We start from the raw sequence: 16,680 nt of genomic DNA, 5'->3' as shown, positions 1-16,680 counted from the left end.
GACTAATACTGAGGGTAAAAATGCAGCAAAGTTCTCTTTAGGTTCCACTTAACGTTTTGGTATTTGCTGTCGGGGGTGGGGGGGGCACCAGACAGGGTTTTTTGCAGCAGTTTTTTAATGTCCTCATTCCACGAGACTGGGGAAAAAGAGGGATAGAGGTGGCAATGGGAATGTTGGAGAGGGGGCGAGAGGGAAATGGGAAAGTGAGAGGTGACAAGAAGTAGACTAAGGACTAGAGGGTGAGAGAAAGGGAGAAATAAGCTCTCATTCTCCCTTTCTCTCACCCTCTAGTCCTTAGTCTACCCATATGGGTGGGTGAAGAGACAGAAAAGTAAGAAAAGAAACATAAAAAAATGAGTGTCAGACTAATATAGAACAGGAAGAGAAGAAGACAACAGAAGAAATGGAAAGGTCAACCTGGGAAAGAATGTAGAAGACTAATACACAGAAAGTGGAAAAGAGACTGGGACCAGCCCAATTAGAAAAATAAAATGCCCAGACAACCAAAGTTGAAAAAAATATTTTTTATTTAATACTTTTTAAGGATTGGAATGTGTCTGCTTTCGGAAATGTACATCTTTTCTATTTTTGTATTTAACTAAGTTCAAGAGAAAATGCATTTCTGTTTCTCTTTTACCCATATTGCACTGTTTGTATAGTCTGACTTTCTTGGGAGTCTCCATTTCAGTTTTTGTCTGCATATTTTTTTGTTGTTACCTACTGTTTATCAGGTGAGGGTCTCGTCCATATTCTCCACGTTTAATTGAGGTGAAGAATTGTGTTAACACGTAGTGTCTGTGTAGGAATCTCTAACAGTCCACCTTGTTCCAGTTTCCCAGTAGCAGATATATGGTGCTCTAGGTACTGTCTTATCGTAAGTGGGCTAGGGCTGTTATGTGTGGAAAGTTTCATATATAGGCAGTGGTGTGCTGGAGCCGGCTTGCACTGGCTCCCAAGAGCCGGTTGTTAAATTTATTGGCATCTTGCGAGCTGGTTGTTCACTGAGTGCAAGCTGGCTCGCTTGCCTCTCCTCCCCCACCCCGCAAGCTGCAGGCTCCCCCGCTCCGCAGGTTGTCCATCATCTCCTGTCTGCCCTCAGCTCCCTGATAGCCCTCGTTTCCTTCCTACCGCCGCCCTGCCTTTAAATATTGTATTTTTCCTCGCGTCGCGGTGCCGGCATTGAAAGCAGCAGGCTCGGCTCAGCTCCAGCCTTCCCTCGCATGGTTCTGCCCTCAAGGAAACAGGAAATACATCAGAAGAGGGCGGAACCAAGCAAGGGAAGGCTCGAGCTGAGCCTGCTGCTTTCAATGCTGGTGCCGTGACTCGAGGAAAAATACAATATTTAAAGGCAGGCGGCGGCAGGAAGGAAATGAGGGCTATTGGGGAGCTGAGGGCAGACAGGAGATGATGGATGACCTGGGGAGCAGGGGATCGGGAATCGGGTGGGGGGGGGGGGCTGGAAGAAGGTAGGAAATATCTGGCATTGAGTAGGGGAGGGGCTAGAAGGGAGATGGTTGAAATGGGCTGCTGGGGGGGAGGCTGGAAGGAGATGGTTAATATGAGTGGATGGAGGGGAGGGCAGTGGGGAGAAGAGGGTTGCTGGACATGGGTGGATGGAGGGGAGGACAGAGGAGAGGAGAGTTGCTGGACATGGGTGGATGGAGGGGAGGGCAGGGGGGAGAGGAGAGTTGCTGGACATGGGTGGATGGAGGGGAGGGCAGGGGGAATAGGAGGGTTGCTGGACATGGGTGGGTGGATGGAGGGGAGGGCAGGGGGAGAGGAGGGTTGCTGGACATGGGTGGATAGAGGGGAGGGCAGGGGGGAGAGAAGGGTTGCGGGACATGGGTGGATGGAGGGGAGGGCAGGGGAGAGGAGTATTGCTGGACATGGGTGGATGGAGGGGAGGGCAGGGAGAGAGAAGAAATGCTGGACATGGATAGAAGGGAGGGAAGAGTGAGGAAGGAGATGAGATGAGGGAAAAGGAAGAGAGGAGAAAAACTGCACATGGATAAAGAAAATAGGCAGAAGCTGGATCCACTGGACAGTCAAGTCTGCGGAGGACCCAGCTTTTGCTTACGGATGTAGGGCAAGAAATGAAGATGAAAGGCGGAAAGTAAAGAAATAAATGGAAAGGAAGCCCTGGAAACGGAGTTAAGAGGACAGATAGCAGCAGAATCGGATACTGGGCCAGCATGATCAGAAAAACAAAGTCACCAGACAACAAAGGTAGAAAAGAATCATTTTATTTTCATAATAGTGTTTGGAATATGTCCACTTTGAGAATCAGGTGCTCAACATTAAAAGTTTATATTTATTTACTTATTTATGGCATTTTATCCCACTTTAAACATGAATTAGATTGGAACCTGGGATCATTTTAATTTTAATTTCCTGGTGTAATGCATTGTCCCCTTCCCCAGGCTCACTCCCCGGCTATAGCTAGCTCTGCAATTTGGGGGGGGAGACGTAGAGGTGGACGGGGGGGGGGCGCAGAGGTGGACGGGGGGGCACAGAGGTGGATGGGGGGGGCGCAGAGGTGGACAAGGTGGGGGGCGCAGAGGTGGACCGGGGAAAGAGCCTGTTGTTAAACATTTACCAGCACACCACTGTATATAGGTATTGACAGCCAGATGCACTAACTCCATGGAAAGAGCCCTTCCCTTACTGATCCCTTAGTGAATCGGTAAAAAACGGGCATGCATGAAGGAAATCGCATGCAAATGAGCTGCTTGCTGTTAGCTCATTTGCATGCGATTTCCTTCCTAAGGAGGAGAATCCAGTCGGCCAGCTGAGCATGCGCAGAGCAGCCAATCGTCCTCACTCTAAAAAAAAAAAAGGACGTTCCTGAAAAGGACAGTTTTTTTCTTCAGATTTTGTGATGAGCGTCCATCTATTGGACGTATTTTTCTTACGTGCCTGAAATGACCACTGCCGGAGAGAATCTGGGATCAAGATGTGTGAGGATGTCCAAATCAAAACTATGTGGACATCCCTTTCGATTATGCCCCTCCAGGTCTCTCTCAGCCAATCATAGCGCCTTCCTCTGATGTAACTTCCTTTCTGCGAGGGCGGGACGTGCTGAGAGGGAAGGGAAGTGACGAGGAGGCAGGCCTGCCTGTCTGTTGCTTTTACTTACTGGTGGTTCGCCGTGACTTCGGGTATGTAAATTAAAGATTTCAAGGCAGGGAGCATGGTTGCACAAACAAAAAGTCAGCGAGCTGAGGGCGGACAGGCAGGCAGGTGGGCGGGGGATTGAACGAATCGCTGGACATGGGGAGGGGAGGAGAATTGCTGGACATGGAGAGGAGGGGAGGGCAGGGGAGAGAGGAGAATCGTTGGACATGGATGGCAGGGGAGGACAAATTCCACTGCAGAGTCACACAGGTTGTGCAAAACTGCTGTCCCCATACAAGAGTGTTGCACAACCTGTGGTCCTCCAGCAGATCTCCGCCACACTTTTTGTTTCAAAACTTTTTTTCCTATTTTCCTCCTCTAAAACCTAGGTGCATCTTATAGTCCGAAAAATACGGTACTTCTACTACTTCTACACCACTCAGGATTTTGTAGACCTCAATCATATCTCCCCTCATCCATCTCTTTTGCAAGCTGAAGAGCCCTAACCTTTTTTAGCCTTTCCTCATACGAGAGGAGTTCCATACCCTTTTGGTCGCTCTTCTATGAACCTTTTCTAATTCTACTATATGTTTTTTGAGATATGGCGACCAGAACTGAACGCAATACTCAAGGTGCGGATGCACCATGGAATGATAGAAAGGCATTACAGTATTTTTGGTCTTATTCACCATCACTTTCCTAATAATTCCTAGCATTCTGTTTGCTTTTTTGGCTGCTGCTGCACACTGTGCAGAGCATTTCAAGCATATTATCTATAACGATACATAGATCTTTTTCTTGAGTGCTGACCCCCAAGGTGGAGCCTAGCATCAGGTAACTATGATTCAGATTATTCTTTCCAATGTGCATCACCTTGCATTTGTCCATATTAAATTTCATCTGCCATTTGGATGCCCAGACTTCCAATTTCATAAGGTCTTCCTGCAATATTTCACAGTCTGCATGAGTTTTAAGAACCTTGAATAGTTTTGTATCATCTGCAAATTTAATCACCTCACTCGTCATTCCGATTTCAATATCATTTAAAACTATGTTAAATAGCACCGGCTCCAGTACAAATTCCTGTGGCACTCCACTGTTCACCCTCCTCCATTGTGAGAAATGACCATTTAACCCTACCCTCTGTTTTCTGTCCAATAACCAATTCTTAATCCACACCAGAACCTTGCCTCCTATCCCATGAATTTTCTCAGGAGTCTCTCATGAGGAACTTTATTGAAAGCTTTCTGAAAATCTAAATACACTACATCAACTGGCTCACCTTTATCCACATGTTTATTTATGCCTTCAAAGATAAAACAAATTGGTGAGGCTAGATTTCCCTCGGCTGAACCCATACTGACTGTCCCAGTAAACCTTGTTTGTCTATGTGTTCTGTAATTTTATTCTTTATAATAGTTTCCACTATTTTGCCCGGCACTGGCATCAGGCTTACCAGTCTGTAATTTCCTGTATCACCCCTAGAACCCTTTTTAAAAATCGGCATCACATTCGCCACCCTCCAATCTTCAGGTACTATGGATGAGTTTAACGACAGGTTACATACTACTAACAGCAGATCAGCAATTTCATGTTTGAGTTCCTAGAGTACTCTTGGATGTATGCCATCTGGTCCAGGTGATTTACTATTCTTTAATTTGTGAATTTGGCTCAGTACATCTTTCAGGTTCACCGAGATTTCTTTCAGTTCCTCCGCATCATCACCTTTGAAAACCAGTTCCAGCACAGGCAGATCTCTTACATCTTCTTCTGTAAAGACAGAAGCAAAGAATTCATTCAGTTTCTCCACTATGGCCTTGTCCTCCCTGAGCACCCCTTTTTCTCTTTCATGATTTAACGGTCCTACAGATTCTCTCACAGGCTTTCTGCTTCTGATGTACCTGTAAAAGTTGTTACTGTGAGTTTCAGCCTCTGCGGCAAATTTCTCTTCATATTCTTTTTCAGCCTTCTTTATTAATGCTTTGGATCTGACTTGCCAGTGCTTATGTTGTTTCCTGTTTTCTTTATTTGGGTCCTTTTTCCATTCTTTGAAGGACAATCTTTTGGCTGTAATGGCCTTTTTCACTTCACCTTTTAACCACACTGGCTGTCGTTTTCTCTTCTTTCCACTTTTGCAAATACGTGAAATGCATCTGGACTGGGCTTCCAAGATGGTATTTTTGAATATCGTCCACACCCGATTTAGTGTCCTAACCTTAGCAGCCAATCCTTTTGTCTTCCCTGAAGTAATGGTGTAACATGATTGAATTTATGAGTGTTATGAAGTAATTTGACTGTGGGTTACCTGTCTGCTATAGGATTTTGTTTAAAATATTGGGTTTAACTCATAGGGCTTATTTTGAGAACCTTCCTCCTACTTGAGCAATTAATATCCCCATATGTTCCAGGGTGGTAATTGGGATCTGAAACTATCAGTCCCTCCTTTGAAAAGTGCACATCAAGAGTCTACGAGAATGGGGGCATTCTTTTCTTTAGCACCTACACTGTGGAATGCGCTACCAAACGTATTACAGGGGAGAGATCATTGAGATGATTTAAGCATGAGCTAAAGACACATTATTTTGTTGCTTTTGCTATATATATCTCCCTTGTAGAATTGGTGGACAGTGGGTCCTGGGATTGTATGATTTTTATTTATGTGTTCTTGGGTCTGTGTGTGCTTTCCTATCTAATTATTGGAGTTCCTTTTCATATTTTGTTTTTGGATTTTGATATTGTTATACCACTGTGTTCTTGTGGAAGGTCGAGCCATATAGCAATTATAACAATAAGTAAGTACATAATTAATTGAAAGAGGGAGAGGTGCAGGTTCAGGACCATGGTGTGTGTGTGTAAGGTGAGGAGCCAGACCACAGGGAGGGATGGGTGAAGAGTGGGTGAAGTTCTGTAGACCATGGGGAAGGGGTGGTGGTGTGAGGTTCTGAAAAGGCATGTGCTGGATTTTGAGGGGAGAGGTGATTTCAGTGGGCTGAGAACCAGGGGAACTAGGTTCAATTCTCACTGCAGTTCCTTGTGACCCTGGGCAAATCACTTAACCCTCCATTGCTCCAGGTACAGAAACTTAGGGGCCTTTTTGATAAGCAGCAGTAAGCACTAATGCATGCTAAAAAGGCAGTTCTATGGGATGCGCTCAGGCATCCCATGTTGGTTCTGAGATCAGTGCATGCCAATCCCATGCTAAAAAATATAAAATGGTTTTTAGTGTGGGGCGCATGTTCTGAGGCGGAGAGTGGGTATGCTCTGTGCTAATCGCTGATTAGCACGGGAGCCCTTACCGCCTAGTAAATAGATAAGTGGTAAGGACTCACTTGCTAATGGCCACATGCTAATTGGGAAATTAGTGTGTGGCCATGAATGAAAAAATAGAAATTGCGGCCATTTTATTGTTATGCTAAATGTTGCCTCAGAGAGTGGGAAATCCATGTGTTAAAAATAGTGCAGGACACTTTTTAGCACAACTTACTAAAAGGGTCCCTTAGATTGTGGACCCACTAGAGACAGAGAAAGTGCCTGTATATACTATATGTAAACTGCTTTGGTTGTACCACAAAAAAAGCACTATTTCAAATGCATGACCCATTAAATAGGAGCCTTAATTTTTATACATCATATATTTTTTATTCAGATCTAATAAATGCACGAATAAACCCAAAATACAAATGAACAAAGGGTTAAGCAATGGTCAAAGGTCTATGTTAAAGTTGGAGCAAACCCTGAAAAAAGAAGAAAAAAAAATACACATAAACCTTTTGCCAGCAGAGTAGGCAAATACTGAATCTTGAAATAGTTCAGCAGAATAGCAGTTTCAAAGCAAGACTATCCCAACTGAAAAATAATGCTTCTTCTAGCAGAGCTGGCAGTGGAGGAGTCTTATATTGTACCAGCAAAGCAAATAGTTCCAAAGAAAAGTTTGTCCGCAAAAGGATTAAAAAAAAAAAGTTAAACACACCAGTACTTGCAAACAGGATCAGAATACAAACTCCCAGCAGCACAGGAAAAACACCACAGCTTCACACAGAGGTGTGTAACACCCACTTTTTGAAAAAGCCAGGTGACACAATTGGCCCCTCAGCCATGGCCTGGCAAAATTTAGAGGAAATGCAAATTTAAAAAAGGCCCACATTTCCTTATCATAACTTTGCAACAAAAACAAACCAACAAAACAAAACACCCCCCCTCAAACAAAAAAACAAAAACAAACAAAGGCTATATTTAACCCTAAAGCGCAACTCTAAACATTCGATGCTCCTCTGCTCCATAACTTGAAATAAACATCAGGTCCCCTTTAATTCCTACATCAACATGATGAAAAATACCAAATTGTAAATTATAAACAGAATCAAATGCTTGCTGCTAATATTGAGTTAAAGGGGATGTTTCTTGACTAGTTCTAAATTTACAGCAGTATTTGATTGTTCTTATTTTAACTTGACCTTGGGGGAAATCACCTCTCAAATGACCTCATGTTATCATAAATCTCTGTTGCCTCTGTGCCCCGTACACTGAAGATTTGGGATCTTTGTGCCACTCTTAGTGGTACTTTGCTCCTGTCGCAGATTCTTGAGTTGTTCTTGGCACCTTCAGAACTACTTTAGCCCACTTCTGGTGCCTTAGGGTGTTGACGCCACTCTTGAGGCTTTGCCAATAGCATTTAAAATGGAGATAAGGCAGTTTTTATACTGGCTCATAGGGGTAGCCAGCCAGGAGTACATAATTCAGACCGAGGTGTCTTCACAGGATAATGGCAAAATAGGGAAAGTAGAATATCAATAGTACAAAAACAAATAAGACAGCAGGAAAATAAACACTGTAACACTGGTTAAAGTGTCTTTCCTGCTTTTGACTCCCCACAGTGAGGAACCAAAATAAACAATATATAAAGTCCAACAGGAAACGTGACATTAGTGCTAAACAACCTCCAACAGGAAAAATACTTTCCACTAGGAGCCTACAGACAGAATAATCATGTCAACCAATCCTAGGTGAGTCTCAAAAATCTTCTTCAAACATATACTCAAAGATGGAAAAGAAACATTACACAGCACCAGTAATGTGCAGCAACCCCCCCCCCCCCAAAAAAAAAACAAACAAACAAAAAAAAAAAACTCCATCTAAGCAAAAATGGCAGTTCAGTAATGGAGAAACAATATTATGAAACTCCAAGGCTCACATATTCAACACTGAGTTGCATTAACAATATTCAAATAACATGTCCTAAATATTAGTAGAAAGCTTTCTCACTGCTGTTGAGTGCAATGTTTTGAATCACAAACATCCTAGACTTTCATTTTTGTTCAGATATATATATTTTTTGCTGCACAGTACTGGTGCTGTGTAATGTTTTTCTCCATTTTTGAGTATGTATACACTGATGGATCCAAAATGTCAAAAAGTAGGTTATATCTTTCAAATAAGAGAGTATATGTTCCACCAATGGTTGCAAGAAACAATCAGCAAAAACGCAAAACCATTCCAATAAAGAATCTTGCTCCAAAACTATTGAGCAACCCAGAGGTCTCACTAGTTATTTATGAATTTTAGGCAGAGTATAAAAAATTAGAAGTCTAGGATGTTTATGATTCAAAACGTACTCAGCAGTGATGAGAAAGTCCTGTTCCAACATACTACGGGACCAGATATTTGTCATGGTGATGTCAGGAGAAAGTTATGCCAACACTGGATTTTTAAATGATGTACTATGGAACCTACTGGTTTGAATTCATATTTTGAATGGAATGTTTTCTATTAATATTTTTGGGTTTATAATACCTGGGATTTTTAATATTTTGTTGAATATTTTGGACAGAGTTTGTTTGTCTTTGATTGGTGGTATTTGAATCATGGTGTTGGGACACCATGTTGGAAGCTTTCAAGGTTCATGTGAACGGAGATGGTTAGTAACAAAATACTTGTGCTTCATTACAATACTTGTAACTCATTACAAATAAGCAGTACTTTTGTACTTTGTAACAAAGTACAAGTTAAGAAAGTATTTTTTAAAGCATTTTCTTTGCCTCTGCTTGAACCCAATTGGATATCGTTGGAACAGTGTGCCCTCCCAGAGCCTGCCTTTACGTGCCCTGGTGGTCTAGTGGCCTCTTCGGGGCAGGAAGGAAGCCCACTCTTTCCTGCCCACTGCCATTGCTCACCACGATTATTAAAAATGGACATCAAAACTTCAAGCGACAGTCTTGTGAGGCCGCCACGTAAAGTCTCGGCAGCTATATTGAAAAAGCTGCGATATCACGGAGAGCAACTGTAGCAGGCAGGAAGGAATGGGCTTCTTTCCTTCCCTGAAGAGGCCAGCTAAGCCTATCCAGCCAGCCAGTCAGTCATGTCCAGCTGGTGAGTGGAAGGGGAGGCCCGGGGCCAGCAAGCCAAGTCCAGCCAGCCAGCCGAGTGGGTGGGTGGATTTTAGGGGGAGGCTGTAGAAAAGGGGAGGCCTTGGACCAGCCAGCCCAGCCAGCCAGCCAAGCCCATCTGGTGAGTGGGAGAGCTGTAACAAAGGGGAGGCCCAGGGCCCGTAAAAAATGTTAGATGAGGCATTGGAGGGGAGGGGATTGTAAAAAAGGTGGATGGAGTGTGGGTGCAAGGAGGAGGGCTGAAACATTATGAGAGCAGGCACAGCTGAACACCTGGGAAAGGGAGGGAATGGCAGGAATATTGGTTATTTCAGGAGGGATGGAAGGAAGGAGAAAGAGGGGACCATTTGAGCTGCCCACAGTTCTGCCAATGTGCACTGTTTCTGTTTCTTGGTTTTGCACTGTATGTAGAGTATGGCTTCTTGGGATTCAGTTCAGTTTTGTCTACATATTTCTATTTTTAGTTTGTAGGTTACTTATTCTATACTTTATGAGGGACTAGTGCTGCTGAAAATGCCTGGTTAACACCCAAGCCAAAACTGGCTGTTTTGGGGCATTCTGGGGGTGGAGTCGGCACTTAGCTGGTTAAGTGCCAATTTTCAGCATTTAAGGGCCCTTTTATTAAGCCGCGTAGGGCTACTGTGGCAATGGCGCATGGCAGTTGGCCCTACTGCCAGGCTACCCTAGGATGTGGTTGCACGGCACTCGCTGTGGTAAAAGGGGGCCTTGGCATGCAGCAAACCTGCATGCTAACACCACCGCAGGGGTCCTTTTACTGTTGCTTGATCAAAGGACCCCTTCATCGACTAAGACAATCGCATAAATAGGACTGTATAAAATGCTAATCGCCGCTGGTTGAATATCAGGCCCAGCAGGTTTAACAGCCAGTGTTGCACATGCAACTGTTAATTAAGTACATGGTAAAACCTGATGCTTTTCACTTTATTGATCCTTTTTTTTTCCATGTTTGGCATTATTGACTCTTATTTTTCTTTTCCCAGGTCTTAGAGGCGTGAATCTTACTACTAAAATTTATTTTATTTTGTTATTTATACATGTGTAGATCACTTCAGCTAAATTCAACTGTTTTTTAAACTAGAAATTAGTGGCAGCACAAATTGTCATTCTTCGTCATATCTTTGCAGCTCCATCTGATGCACTGGAATTCTACTCTATATAGCAGCATTGATGAGGCATTGGGGAAAGCTAATGGAATAGCTATTATTTCATTGTTTGTACAGGTAAATGCTGTAATTTAAGAGTTTCTGTTATTACTCAGAATGGATCTATAACAATCCATCTAACTTCCTAATCATGTTAATTGTTTGATTTTCAATAACCATGTACAACTTCTAGGTGGAATTATTAGGAGCTTTGGGTTAGAAGATCATTATATTTCTTTAAAGTATGAAAGTTATTTTGTTTTACTGTGAATGAAAATGCTCTATAATTTAATTCCATCTTCATGCTCTATAGAGAACCTCTCTGTTCAGGGCTGCCGAGAGGGGGGGACAAAAGTCCCCGGGCCCGGGCCTCCGGAGGGGGCCCGTCGACACTGCAGTTCGACCCGCCCTCCCTACGTCGCTCCCAGCACTAACCTTAAATGCCTCCTTTCACCACGTTCGCAGCAAGCAGCAGCAGGGCAGGCCACTCCTTCCTTCCGTGTCCCGCCCTCGCCTGACGTAACATCCGCAAGGGCGGGGCACGGAAGGAAGGAGAGGTCTGCCCTGCTGCTGCTTGCTGCAAACGTGCTGAAAGGAGGCGTTTAAGGTTAGTGCAGGGCATTGTACATTAAGGAGAGCCTTGAATCAAATAGATTGAAAATTCTGCAGGAAACAAAACACTTCTTGGAATCACTATGGATTGAAATTCCATGTGTAAAGGGGAAAAGGATAGTGATAGGAGTGTACTACCATCTGCCTGGCCAGGATGAACAGATGGATGCAGAAATGTTAAAGGAAATTAGGGATGCAAACAAACTGGGCAACACAATAATAATGGGTGATTTCAATTACCCTGATATTGCCTGGGTAAATGTAATATCGGGGCACGCTAGGGAGGTAAAATTCCTTGATGAAATCAAGGACTACTTTATGGAGCAGCTGGTAGAGGAGCCGATGAGAGAAGGAAAAATTCTATACCTAGTACTTAGTGGAGCGCATGATCTGGTGCGGGAGGTAATGGTGCTGGGACCACTTGATAACAGTGATCATAATATGATCGGATTTGATATTAGCTTTGAAGTAAGTATACATAGAAAATCAAATATGTTAGCGTTTAACTTTAAAAAGGAGACTATGATAAAATGAGAAGAACGGTGAAAAAAAAACTTAGAGGAGCGGCAGCGAGGGTCAAAAATTTATATTAGACATGGATGCTGTTCAAAAACATCATCCTGGAAGCCCAGGCCAAATATATTTCGCGTATTAAAAAAGGAGGACAGAAGACCAAACGACAGCTGGCATGGTTAAAAAGTGAGGTGAAGGAAGCTATTAGAGCTAAAAGAAAATCCTTCAGAAAATGGAAGAAGGAACCGACTGAAAATAATAAGAAACAGCATAAGGAATGTCAAGTCAAATGCAAAGCACTGATAAGGAAGGCTAAGAGGGACTTCGAAAAAAAAGATTGCGTTGGAGGCCAAAACACATAGTAAAAGCTTTTTTAGGTGTATTAAAAGGAGGAAGCCGGCAAAAGAATCAATTGGACCGCTAGATGACCGAGGGGTAAAAGGGGTGATCAGGGAAGACACAGCCGTAGCGGAGAGATTAAATGAATTTTTTGCTTCTGTCTTCACCGAGGAGGATTTGGGTGGGATACTGATGCCAGAAATGGTATTCGAAGCTGACGAGTCGGAGAAACTTAATGAATTCTCTGTAAACCTGGAGGATGTATTGGGGCAGCTCTACAAACTGAAGAGTGGCAAATCTAAACATGATCTAAACATGACCAAGACTGAGCTTCTTATCTTTCTCCCTAAACCAACCTCTCCTCCCCCCCCCCCCCATTCTCTATTTCTGTGGATAACACTCTCATCCTTCCTGTCTCATCAGCTCGTAACCTTGGGGTCATCTTCAACTCCTCCCTCTCCTTCTCTGCACATATTCAGCAGACTGCTAAAACCTGTCGTTTCTTTCTCTATAATATCACCAAAATTCGCCCTTTCCTTTCTGAGCACACTACCAGAACCTTCATCCACACTCTTATCACCACTCGCTTAGACTATTGCAACTTGCTTCTCACTTAGCCATCTCTCTCCTCTTCAATCTGTTCAAAATTCTGCTGCACGACTAATATTCTGCCAGTGTCGTTATGCTCATATTAGCCCTCTCCTCAAGTCACTTCACTGGCTTCCTATCCGTTTCTGCATATAGTTCAAACTCCTCTTATTGACCTATAAGTGCATTCACTCTGCAGCTCCTCAGTACCTCTCCACTCTCATCTCTCCCTTCATTCATCCCCGGGAACTCCGTTCACTGGGTAAATCTCTCTTTTCTGCACCCTTCTCCTCCACTGCTAACTCCAGACTCCGTTCCTTTTATCTTGCTGCACCATATGCCTGGAATAGACTTCCTGAGGCGGTACGTCAAGCTCCATCTCTGGCCGTTTTCAAATCTAAGCTAAAAGCCCACCTTTTTGATGCTGCTTTTAACTCCTAACCCTTATTCATTTGTTCAGAACCCTTATTTTATCATCCTCACTTTAATATTCCCTTATCTCTGGTTTGTCTGTCCTAATTAGATTGTAAGCTCTGTCGAGCAGGGACTGCGTACGTCTAGTAGCGCTATAGAAATGATAAGTAGTAGTAGTAGTAAGTAGCAGAAAAAATTGACTTCAGACACCCTAATGTAATATCAAACCATTTTACAAAAGAAAAAAAGAACTGAGCGTCATCTGCCTAGATTCTACAATGAATGTCTAAAGCTTTTAACTTCCAGCACAATGGTACCAAATATATGTTAAATAGTATTGCAGATAAATACAATTCCTGAGACACTCCAGCCATCAGCTCTATAGGAGTAGAAACCTTCTACACTATTCTTATTTCCTGCTGCCTGTCACTTGGCTAGGACCCAAACCAGTCCAACACAACTCCTGACATGCCAAAATTATGAAGTAAAATTTGAATATTGGCATCAATATTAAGAGCACTCCTTAATTGTTATTTTCTCCTGTTTGTATTTATAGATAGGAAAAGAACATTCCGGCTTAAAGGCAGTGACTGAAATTCTTCAGGATATCCAGTACAAGGTAAGACTTTGAAGAAGGTGAAAAGAGTGAAACTTGATTTATTTGTGAGAAGAAGTGAGGCAGATGTTAATAAGATAAACAGGAACAAAGAGCTCAAGATCAGAAGTGTTTCTATAAGAATGACTACATGCCTGGAAGCTCCATGTAGCTGACTTGGACACAGACAGATAACAGATCTGTATCCTGCTTATATTTAGAAACATAGATGTCCCTTATTTGTCACATCTTGCTTTGAGTCACACTCGAAGAGAGCTCACTGGTGGCCTACAATAAATCACAGCAAGGATCTGTGATCATCAGTATAAAAGATCACTCTGATGATGAAGTCATTATCTGTTTGTACGAGATAATAATAGATAAGTATCACCACAGATCAACTTCACTGTTCACACCAACTGATAACACACACAGTGAAAAGTGACTAGTCAAAGGGGAAAATGTCTCATAAATGTGTGGCAAAACTGTAACTTTTCATATGCACACAGCGTTTTGAAAATTTTAATGATCTGCGGTGTGGTTCCCTGAAGAATCAGAGCGAAACAGGACCGCTGGGACTGCACATTCGTGTATTTTGGAAGCTGGGTTGTACCACTCTACACATGAACTGGACAGCGTGTTTAAGATAAGTTATTGAATTTTTGATTTTTAGCGCGCTGTTGTATGAAAAAAAGAAAAAAGAAATTTCAAAAAGACAAAGGTTTTTTGCACAATTCAAAAGAAAAATACACTAAAAATTGTTTTTGGGGGGTTTTATGTCGATGATTACTTTTTGTGCTGTGTGCATATGAAAAGTTACAGTTTTGCCACAGACATTTTCCCCTTTGATTAGTCACTTTTCACTGTGTCTGTTTCGAGATATAATAGGAACATACTATTCTGGAATACAGTTGAAGTCAAAGAACCCTTCCTTTGAATGTCTTGGGAAGTAGTCTGTTTCTGTCACCCTTTTATTTAGATTGTTAACGATAATTTCTCTTATCTATAGCTATGTTTCATGAAAAACAAAGGGGTCCTTTTACTAAGGTGCCCTGAAAAATGGCCTGCAGTAGTGTAAATGCGTGTTTTGGGTGCGCACAGAATTATTTTTTAGCGCATCTATCTTTTTTTGCTGCTCGTCCATTTTGGGTCTGAGACTTTACCGCAAGCCATTGACCTAGCGGTAAGGTCTCACATGATAACCAGGCGGTAATGGTCTATGGGCGTCAAATGCACTGCCGCGCGCCAGAAAATAAAAAATATATTTCAGATGCGCATAGCAGATGCGTGCCAAAATTGAAATTACTTCAAGGGCCACATGGTAACCGGGTGGTAACTCCAATTTGATGCGTGTTGGGCGCGTACAGGCACCTACGCGGCTTAGTAAAAGGGCCCCAAAGTGATTCTCTTCTAATCTTTAAAGCTAAAAGAAAAGAGCAAAGCAATGGTGTTCTCTATAGTAGTGGTTTTCAACCGGGTTCTCAGGGACCACCTGGCCAGTCAGGTTTTCAGGATATCCACAGTGAATATGCATGAGAGAGATTTGCACAATGCATTTTTTTCTAGCAAAAAAGGTGCCGGTACTCAAATGCTAGGCCACCCTTCAGAGGTGGGGTGATCGCTGAGGGACCCACTCCACAATAGCCAGGTCCCCTGCAACCAGTCACAGAATCTATGACAAGGCAGAATTGGTGTGTAGAACCTGAGCTCTTTCATTAAAACTTGAGGACCATGGGTCAGTTTTAGCAGACAATGGAAAAGGTGCCGGTACTCAGTACCCCCTCAAAAAAAGCCCTGGATTTGCATACCAAGAAGTTAGTGCATGTAAATCTATGTCATGCATATTCATTCTAGCTATCTTGAAAACCTGACTGGCCAGATGGTCTCTGAGAACTGGGATGAAAAACACTACTCTACAGTATGTCAGCTGAGCCATTTAGCTGGTAATTTTATAAAGTCTTTAAGCGTGCATGTAACTACATAAATGCGCAAATTGCCTTTTATAAAACACCATTGATGTAAATAAATGTGATTTGCCATGATACATAATTTGCCAGTAGATGTATATGGGGGGAGGAGTTTGGCTGGAGCATGAATGTAACTTTAATTATGTGCATAGATTATAAAATATGATAATTCTTGCTCATACGTGAATAATCTAGCTGTAGACATTGACACCTGCTTAAGACCCTGCTGCTTATGCTATGCCGTATTTTATAAAGGCACATGGAGGGACATTTTTGAAAGGACGCCAAAGTCAGAATATGGACGTCCACGTCAGAATGTCCCAAACAGATATCCATCTCACATGTATGTTTGAACAGGAAATAGGTCAGATGAACGTACATATACTGGAAATGTCCAGCATGAACATCCATTTTACAAACTGGAACGTTCAAATTATGAACAGGGGAAACCATTACGCGCAGAGAAAGAGGGATGCTGTGCTCCAGTGCTGAACAAGCAGGAACATTTAGTATACATCGTGTGTGGACATTAGTTACGTTTGATGTGCATGCAGCTTTTCAGCTGGTTTCTGCGTTCCCAATAATAACAATCAAAAAAACCCTAACGTAGGTGCTTCTCGCCAAAACATGGCCCGTGTTGGGTCAATGGTACAAGATTAAAAGATTTGTCTTGCTTGTGAAGGCTCCTAGTACATTTTTTCAGGGGAAAACATGGGACATGCATGTCTGTATGGCAGAATTCTTTGAAAATGGCCACAAAGACTTTCTTGCAGAGCAGAGGGGCAGCCTAGTGGTTAGTGCAGTGGACTGTGAACTAAGGGACTCAGGTTCAAATCCCAGCTTAACTCTTTTATTTCATAATTGTGAGACCTCCAGGAAGAAACAGAAAAATACCTACTGTACCTGAACGTACACCACTTCTATAGCCTTTAGGCTTGCAGATGGCTTATATATTTAGGTACAGTAGATATTTTTCTGTTTCTGGAGGGCTT

The 16,680-nt window shown here is 42.7% G+C and overlaps 1 protein-coding gene across 2 annotated transcripts in view; it reads left to right on the top strand.

Annotated features, from left to right (window-relative positions):
* CA8 (carbonic anhydrase 8) overlaps positions 1-16,680 on the top strand; it is a 181,482-nt gene that overhangs the window by 73,537 nt on the left and 91,265 nt on the right. For both annotated transcript variants that reach the window (XM_030214821.1, XM_030214814.1), the window contains exons 4-5: positions 10,643-10,738; positions 13,683-13,745. In XM_030214821.1, coding sequence (XP_030070681.1) covers positions 10,643-10,738; positions 13,683-13,745 — 159 coding nt within the window. The remainder of the gene's footprint in view (positions 1-10,642; positions 10,739-13,682; positions 13,746-16,680) is intronic.

Source organism: Microcaecilia unicolor, chromosome 1, assembly GCF_901765095.1.
Source record: "Microcaecilia unicolor chromosome 1, aMicUni1.1, whole genome shotgun sequence".
In the NCBI taxonomy this organism is placed as follows: domain Eukaryota; kingdom Metazoa; phylum Chordata; class Amphibia; order Gymnophiona; family Siphonopidae; genus Microcaecilia; species Microcaecilia unicolor.
The sequence above is the reverse complement of the archived record's forward strand: the minus strand, read 5'-3'. Positions and strand labels throughout refer to the sequence as shown.